Raw genomic sequence first — 8,938 nt, forward strand, 5'->3', positions numbered from 1 at the left:
AACTACCACTGTGACTGTAGTGTGGACACTGGATTAGAAGCAGACAGACTGAAACTGGGAGACCAGCTTAGGAGCTACCACATTACATTACAATGAGAAAGCACTAATTAAGAAAAAGGATGACAGTGGCCTGAAGTTAGGCCATGTCCACTAGAATGGTGGTTAGAATTCCGGGAGCCGGGAAGAATTTTTGGTTATTTTTTTAGGTTTTTAAGGTAGGACAATGGAGGTGGCATGTTGATATTATGCTGGCCAGCAAAACCTTGAGAAGGGTACAGATTGAAAATTTAGAAAGCAAGGATACAGGCAGGGATTTCAAGCAGATCAAAATGTTAAGTGTAGGCTGTGCATAATCACCTACCTCATACCTGTTCCACCCTGAACCAAAATGTTGATACTCTTGGTTAAGCTAGAAAAACCGAGTATTGAGTTAAACCATCTATTCCCAGCCTTGAACACACAAAACCAACATTTACAGTATTTATGTATTTAATATTTATTATAAACAACTGCCACTTATTCAGTGGTTGCCATTTGTTAAACTATATCTAAATTATTCTAATTTAGCCTTTAAGGTCTAAAGGCTGTATATTATTTGTTTTACAAATGAGAACACCAATGCTCAGAGAATTTGCCCAAAGTCACAGAGTGGAATCAATTAACTGCTTAATTCTAAAATCTATACTTTTAAGCATCTGGCTACACCATTTCTCTAAAATTCCTATTTAGTTCAAATATGAGCAGCATTCCCCTGCGCAGAAAACCCAAACGAACTGCACCAAACCCGGGGAGACCCGAAACAGAAATCACTAGGATGGAGGATCCCTGCCGGGTCTTGGCTCCCTTACGTCATCACGCTGCGCGGCCTCCTCTCGCGCACCACGTGCCAAGGGAGCAGCCTACAGATGGCAGGATTTCCGTCTGGGGGCGTGTCCTGTCCATCTGTGGCGCAAGATGGCGCTCCCCTTTTCGCAGTCGTTGCGCTTGTGCCGTTGGGGAGCTAAACCATTGGGGGTTGCTGCCGCGGAAGCCCGGAGAGGTAGGGTATTCGCCTTTTACTCTCTTATACCTCCAAAGTGGCTTCTGTTTGTTATTCTTGGAGTTCGCTCCGAAAAACAGCTCCAACCCTCGGGTCTTTTCCCCTCCCCCTCATCGACGTTGGTCTCCATTCCAAACATGAGACCATCTGTTTTTTTAAATTTGGGGGCTTCCTCAATCCGAGTTTTTATGGGCCTCCCATACTAAACTCATCCCCCACTCTCTTGCCCGCTTGGCATTCTGACTCTTCCTTACTGCCTCGTGATGTAATAATGATTGCCTGCTTCAGATAGGATTACCAGCCCGAGGGTTCTAGCCCCTGACATTATCAGTGTTTTTGTTCTGTCCGCAGGCGTCAGTTTTAAATTGGAAGAAAAAACCGCCCACAGCAGCCTGGCACTCTTCAGAGGTGACACAGGTGTCAAATATGGCTTGGTGGGATTGGAACCCTCCAAGGTGGCCCTGAATGTGGAGCGCTTCCGGGAGTGGGCAGTGGTGCTGGCAGACACAGCGGTCATCAGTGGCAGACACTACTGGGAGGTGACGGTGAAGCGCTCCCAGCAGTTTCGGATAGGAGTGGCAGATGTGGACATGTCCCGGGATAGCTGCATTGGTGTTGATGATCGTTCCTGGGTGTTTACCTATGCCCACCGCAAATGGCACACCATGTTGGCCAACGAGAAAGCTCCAATTGAGGGTATTGGGCAGCCAGAGAAGGTGGGGCTGCTGCTGGAGTATGAGGCCCAGAAACTGAGCCTGGTAGATGTGAGCCAGGTTTCCGTGGTCCAGACACTACAGACAGATTTCCGGGGTCCAGTGGTGCCTGCCTTTGCTCTTTGGGATGGAGAGCTGCTGACCCACTCAGGGCTTGAGGTGCCAGAGGGCCTCTAGTATGTCTGTTATTGGAGTCCCTAATCATGCTCTTGGCCAGCCACCTATTGAAAGTGTCTGAAGCCTATTTACTTTGTCCCAAGCAACCTCTAGTTCCCACAATTCAGTGTCAGGTCCTCTGTGCAATAAATCTCTTAGTCATCTTCCTCTCTCCCATACCCTGTGAAAGCTAGGCATACAGCCAACCCTCATCCTTCCAAATTACTGCCAATTTCCTCGGCTACCATGGGTGTATTTTTCCTGACTTGCTTCCTTCAGTCCCTCTGCCTCCGTATGCCCAGGCCTTTCTTAGACTGTATTCAGTCCTGGGTCTTATCTTTCAGCCTTGTTTGAATTTATTCATCACTGTGATACCTTTCCCTCAATTTACCCACATGTACTTGTTTGTTCTTGGGGGTTCTACCAGATCTCTCCAGAGTAAATTCTACCTCTGGCTGGAGGAGTGGTGCAATGGCTTGGCCCTTTCTCTACAGCACATACAGAGTCTGGGCTCTGGCTCCCTCAGAGCTTTATTGATTCAGTGTGTCAGAGGGAGAACAGGGCCCTCCTACCCCAGTACCTCAGTGCTACAGACCCTGAACCCCACTAGCTGCAACCTCATCTACCTTAATCTGTACACCTCTGACACCAGCCAGTCAGTCATAATTATTGTGCCATTCATAACTGTGACCAAAGGGGAAGAGACACTTGGGGGATAGGATATCTAGAGGATTAGAGCTAGAAATGGTTATTGAGAAATTCCATCTTCATTTCTGCTACAGTTAGAACTTCCAGAGGAAGGAGGGGAAGACTGAGGTTTTGCGCAACCCATTTTGGGGCCTGTTTAGACCCCCATTCTCCTTGGCAGCAGAATACACTTAACCTAAAGCAGTATTTGGGATTGAGGAAAACCTGGTGGGGTAAGTGAATATGTATGTGAAATATGTATTGTGTGGGTTCTGTCTGACCCTGTGGTTCTATTTTATTCTACCTTCTATGATGGTGATGAAGATGGATACCCTTAGGGGAGAAAGAGGACTGGGTTTAGCAAAAATAATAATTTGTATAATTAAAGTTTATTTGAGCACAAAATACTTTCTCTGTCTATAAAATTGCTGTTAGCAGTAGCAGCAGCGGCACATCCAGCTCAAGGAGGGCAGATCTCTCTAGAATACTAAAGTCAGGTGTGTAGGCCCCCCTTTTCCCTTACTCCATGGATAAGTACATGTACCTGGTAGCTACAGCCCCTCCATCAGAGCATCTCTCTCTTATGGTGGTTTCTTCAGGGAGAAGAAGAGGGGACCTTCCCAGGATGAAGACCCTTGGATAGTTTTGAGTGGGCCAACTCATTAGGCTGTACCTCAAAGAAACCCACGGTCTTCATGGATAGCTCTACTGCAGGTGTTCACTGAGGCTCTTCTCAGTATTCTGTCTACTGAGAGAATGTGGTATTTTGACTGTCACAGAAAGCACTGGTCTAAGTCACCAAATGACTTCTTTGGCCTCCACTGAAGCATATAGCTCTCCATAGCATTTTTGGTGGTTATGGGTTAATTCATGCTTTTTCTTGAGCGGGGAATGTCCTTGACCCATGTTCACACCATGCTCTCTAAGTTCTCTTTAGATAGGGCTTCAGCTGCTGCCTTAGCCTGTGTTTCAGAGAGTGTGTAGGAATCCTGGTAATCTTGAAGCAGTTTGACCACCTCCAGGTGGTTGAACTGTACAGCATCATCCAGGGGAATGTTGCCCCACCTGAGTGGAACAACAATAATGATCAAGCAAAGACATGGAGAATGTATACATGTGCACAGTGGCTGGAGGTAGTGGTTGAGAAGCTTTGCCTACTCTCCCCATCCTCCCTTTAGCCTTAATTCTACTTACCTGTCCTTGACAAAAGGATTCACTTTGCAAGCCTCAATCAGGAATTTAACAACTTCGATGTGTCCTAGGAATACAGGCAGAAGGAAAATGAGAGGTCCTGAGCCCTTTGGTACAGACCCTTGGCAGCTGGAGTATGTACCAGGAGGGCAGGGGAGAAGATCTCATTTTGCTCCCTGCAGCATCCAATAATAGTCTGGCTGCAAACTGAAGGGCATCTGGACAAAACTTGTTGCTGCCCCGTAACCTTAAGGGCATGTTCAGTGGGGTACTCTTGGTAGAAAAGAAAGGGTCTTACAATTTGCTTCCTTCCCTTCTTTAACCCTTCAGATACCTTCAGCTGCAGCAACATGCAGAGCTGTGCGGGAGTCATAGTCTTTCTGTTCCATGTCCATGGCTGACAAGGCAAACCTGAGGGTAGTGGAAAGCAGCTAGAGTCACCCAGGAGTCTAGAATCACTAGTGTCCTTTCAGAAGTGGGGTCAGACTAAATGAATTCTAGAAAAAGTAAAACAAAGCTTATGCCAAGATTTGTAGGTTCTGCATCTGTTCTACACCTAGATGAGACTTATTCCCACGTCAGAGAGAGAGGCCTGTGATGCTTCCAGAAACATCACTGCCTACCCATGGTAGGTGCCCAGTACATATTTGTTGTTGGTAATCCATTTGAGGCAGGGCTCTGCTCTTAACACTCAAGTTAATAACAGTGGCTACCATTAATTAAGTTCTTATCATATGGCAGGCATTTTACTTTTTAAAAAAAATATCATTTAAATGCAATCTGTGTCCATTCTGTCTAACTCTAAAGTTGAAGTACTTAACTATTTTGCTATGTTGCCTCCTAATAAGATCTCTGGCCAGGAGTATTTATTGTGTGTATCTGGTCACAGTAGAATTACCTTCGAAGAGCTGACACATCTCCACTATAGGCAGCAAATAACAGGTTCACCACAGTTTTGTTCTGGAACACAGATCATACCCACCTGAGATTAATTGTGGCTTTGAACCCACCCATGTCCAGCTCTGCCCTGTGACCCTCCATGGATGCTTAGCCATGGGTATTGCTGATGTGTTAGGGAATGTTCTATTCTGAAATATTCTTACAAGTCACCTGGGGTTTTCCTTACCCGAACTTCTCCCCCTTCACGCCGTGGGTCTAACTTCCGAGCACAGTGCCGCAGGTTGTCATAGTTGTGGAAATTGAAGAGAGACACCAACTTCTAGAATTGTAAGCCAAAGATATTGTTTACTTTTTTTTTCTTTTTTTGGTGGCTGGCCAGTATGGGGATCTGAAAGAAATTGTTACCTTGCACTGAAGAAGCTCACAATTTTATTAAAGTGGCTACTGTTTTGTTTTTCTTTTTCCTTTTTGTCTCTTTTTTCGTGACCGGCAACGGACCGCAACCCTCAGTGTCACGCCCGCACCGGACTGGGACTGGCAACGGGATCGCAACCCTTGGTGTCGCGCCCGCACCTCGCTCAGCCTTGAGAGGCGGGTCTGTATGTGGGATCCGAACCCTCGGCGGGACGCCGCCGCACTCCCAAGCGGCGCACTATAGCAGTGCGCCACCGGGCCGGCCCCAAGTGGCTACTGTTAAATACACTTATTGCTTAATTCAAAAATATTAAGTACGGGCCGGCCCAGTGGCGCACTGGATAGTGCGCCGCTTGGGAAGCATGGCGGCGCTCCCGCCTGAGGGTTCGGATCCCACATGCAGACTGGTTCCCGCTCACTGGCTGAGTGAGGCGCGGGAGCAACGCCGAGGGTTGCGATCCCGTTGCTGGTCCCCGGTACGGGGGCAACACTGAGGGTTGCGATCCGTTGCCGGACACGGAAAAAGACAAAAAAAAAAAATATTAAGTACTATATGCAAATCAGCTCACCTGGCAGAAGCTGATGCCCTTTTGGCTGTTCCCCAGCTTGTCCAGTGGAGGTGACAGACACATCATTCCCATGACATTGGGTACCACCAGGAGGATGGCTCCTGAAACAGCTGACTTGGCTGGCAGGCCCACCTGGAGAACAAAGTTGAAGCAATACCCGTGGCTAAACTGAGGATGAGCTGGGAGTGCCCTAAATCTGGGAAAATAAACAAACTAGGCCGAGTGACTGCATGGACAAGGCCACAACCCACCATAACCTTTTGGCTTGTTAATTAGCTTCTTTTCTTACTCCTGCTCTCCTGTCCTCCTTTAATTGATTCCATTAGGAAATATTTATCGAAATATTAACAGCACTCTATGCCGAATGCTATTCTAGAACTAGGACAAAGTCTCTTAACATTCTGATGGTAGGAGATAGTCAATAAACAGGTAAACAAGTAGACAAAAATAATTATTAAAATAATTGTGATAAACATTGAGAAGAAAAGTAGGGTTCTGTGAATAGAGATGGAGAGGAACGCACTTGAGATAGAGTGGTCATAAAATCCTCATTGGAAGTGACATCTAAGCTGAGACCCAGAGAAGAGCCAGCTTTGTGGAATGAAGGTTCAAAAGCTACAACATCATGTGTTTATGTATTTCATGAACTTGGTATGTCTAACAAACTCCTCTAAGGATTCTCAACCTGACTGCCTGACTGGAAGTTAGTGAATGAGAAGAACAAGCTTCCACCCCTCTATCTTCACAAAGTCAGTGTTTTCTTGGCACTGGGCTCATGGCAGATGGATGGCAAGGCTAGAAACACTCACATGGAAAGCAAACTGTCCAGAGAAGTCATACATGCCACAGGAATGCATGAGGCTGAGGGTGTTGCGCACTGCTTCAGCGCTCAGCACTCTCTCGCCTGTGATGGGGCAGATCCCACCATTGGCGAGGGTGGCTGCCATAACACTGCCTGATTCACAGGTGACCTCCACGGAGCACAGCTAAGGAGACAAGGGAAAGGTGAAGGTGCAGTGTAGAGCTGAAAACAGTGCTCTTGGGTGTAAAGCAATGTTCTTGGCATCTAGATCTTTCAACAAATTTCCCTGGTGTTTCTGAAGGACATCAGAACTATGAGAGAGGATTATCCCTCTTGTGAGTTGGAGTAAGGAGGGCAGTCTGTTTTGTTCCCAGGTTTGGGCTGTAATCCCAAAAGACACAGTCCCAAACACCATAATCTCAAATGTTGAAATCCCAAAAGATCAAAATCCCTAAACTCTAAAATCCTGAAAATCACAATTTTGAAAGATTAAAATCCCAAATATTGTAATCCTGAAAGCTGAATTCTGGGGAAGCAGTGTCATTTTTCTCCATCTGCATTTGTGAAAGATAAAATTTCGTGAGATCTTGGCTCTCTGGGTGACTACATATGTGGTGGTGACCCACTGTGATTATTGATCAGTCTCGTCAAATGACTTAGGTTGTCCATCAGGGTATTTCAGATGACCACAGTTGTAAAGCTGGGTGCACAAAATTACCAACCAGTGATGCATTTACACATTGACTTTTGACCTATTTTTTTATGAATATGGTTTGTCTGTTCATAACTCTTACACCTATGCACCTATCATTAGTATACCCCAGTGTTTATGCTTGCAGAACATGTACGTTATTAAGTGTATTTTATTGTGTAAAGTAGCCTATGAAGTGTTCTGTCATGTTTTTCTATGTTTCTCAAATCTCCTTTTAAAAATATATAAATGTCTTTTAAATAATTTTTAAAATTGTTTTTTCCAGAATTATAGCTTTGGGATTTTGATCTCTTGGGATTGTGATTTTTTTTTTGTTTGTTTTTTTGATTATTTTATTTTTATTTTTTTCTGGGATTGTGATTTTTGAGATTTTAGACTTTAGGGATTTTGATCTTTCAGGATTTCAACATTTGGCATTATGGCATTCGGGATCGTGATCAGCACATGTTCTCTTGGCCCTGAGCAGTGTTTGATTACCTGGAAATAGAGATCGAGAGCTGCCATCATGTCCACCCCCTTAGGAAAGCACTGCAAGGAAGAAGAGGGGAGAGCATTTCTCTTCAGGCCATCAGCAGCCCCTTTCCACACCACCAGGGTCTCAGTTGAAGTCCCCAACCCCAATTGCCCTTCCACTAGCAGCAGAATTCCCAGGGACTTTCTCTACCAGCCTTCCCCAGTTACCTTCTTTTCCTTGAGATAATAGCCAATAGCATAATTCCGATCCCCTGTTTCCTTCTCTGACTGGAATCTGAAGCAAATACCCAATTTAGTATTTGAAGTTTGAAGGGTGTGCATGGGGGCAACAGGAAAAATTACCTTCCCATTCAACACAGTAAAGATGTAAATTCACCCCAAATGGATATATAGGTTTTTCATAATTCCGACAGCAATTCATGCAAGATTCTTTTGTAGATATAGACAAAATTATTTTAAAATCTATATGGAAAGGCAAAAGAAGTAAATAGCTAAAACAAGGAACTAGTATATGGGGCTCCAAACACATAGGGCCTTCTACAAAGTGGCCTTGGCTAATGATGCTCTCTTTTTCCCTCTACAGACAGGATGAAGAAAGCATAAGTGTCTTTTATGTTCCCTGGCCTTATTTTCAGAATTTAACATGGACCTAGTGAAGAGGCAGACCTCTTGTTTTAGTTACAAGTGGCTTTCTACAAGCTTACCTTTGTGAAAGGCAAATTTATTTTATTTTTAAAAAATTTTTATTAAGTTATAATTGTCAAAAATTGTATATATTTACAGTGTAGAGTGTGATGTTTTGATACATTTACATTGTGGAATGATTAAATCAATCTAATTAATGTAAAAAAAAAAATAGCTTCCCTAAGAGACAGAACTACATCATGTGTCAATCTAAACCAGTCTCTTTATAACTTTTCATAGTAGTAAAGGAAACTTCTGAACCTGAGCAAGCACTCAGCACGGATTTGTTGTAAAGTGTAAAAGAAAAAAAACAAAAACAAAAACACACCCCAAACTGCCTAGTCATTTAGTCTAGGAGAACTGGTGAGGTTTTTGGCTTTGGGAATCTTGGCAAGAAAGGGCTTAGGCACAAACCATCACACTGCCTCTCTCATTATATACTAATTAGAAATGGAACAAATTATTTCACAAAGTAAACAAGTGTTAATGAAAGGGCTCAAAGGAAGCTGGGAGGCCAAAGATCCCCTGGGATTTCTTCTTCCTAAGATTCTCCCTCTCTCTCATGCTCCTCCCCCACCCGGTGTACACCCCCCCCCC

At 44.5% G+C, this 8,938-nt stretch overlaps 2 protein-coding genes across 3 annotated transcripts in view; one reads left to right on the forward strand and one right to left on the reverse strand.

The window, feature by feature from the left end:
- The first annotated feature begins 486 nt into the window (after positions 1-486).
- Positions 487-8,938, forward strand: part of SPRYD4 (SPRY domain containing 4) — a 28,904-nt gene continuing 20,452 nt past the window's right edge. Inside the window, exons 1-2 of one of the 2 annotated variants that reach the window (XR_550675.1) lie at positions 487-1,039; positions 1,391-2,828. Coding sequence is in view for 1 of the 2 variants with exons in the window: in XM_008575473.1 (XP_008573695.1) it covers positions 955-1,039; positions 1,391-1,929 (624 nt within the window). In the remaining variant the exon portion in view is untranslated. Of the gene's footprint in view, positions 1,040-1,390; positions 3,001-8,938 lie in introns of those variants that run through there. The other variant, XM_008575473.1, reaches the window with a different exon arrangement.
- GLS2 (glutaminase 2 (liver, mitochondrial)) overlaps positions 2,966-8,938 on the reverse strand; it is an 11,202-nt gene continuing 5,229 nt past the window's right edge. Inside the window, 9 exon segments of the mRNA XM_008575472.1 lie at positions 2,966-3,660; positions 3,790-3,853; positions 4,121-4,197; positions 4,685-4,746; positions 4,913-5,005; positions 5,670-5,801; positions 6,479-6,655; positions 7,661-7,711; positions 7,865-7,931. Of these exon segments, the coding sequence (XP_008573694.1) occupies positions 3,504-3,660; positions 3,790-3,853; positions 4,121-4,197; positions 4,685-4,746; positions 4,913-5,005; positions 5,670-5,801; positions 6,479-6,655; positions 7,661-7,711; positions 7,865-7,931 (880 nt within the window). The 3' untranslated portion in view covers positions 2,966-3,503.

This window comes from Galeopterus variegatus, unplaced genomic scaffold, assembly GCF_000696425.1.
Source record: "Galeopterus variegatus unplaced genomic scaffold, G_variegatus-3.0.2 Scaffold1199, whole genome shotgun sequence".
NCBI classification, from domain to species: domain Eukaryota; kingdom Metazoa; phylum Chordata; class Mammalia; order Dermoptera; family Cynocephalidae; genus Galeopterus; species Galeopterus variegatus.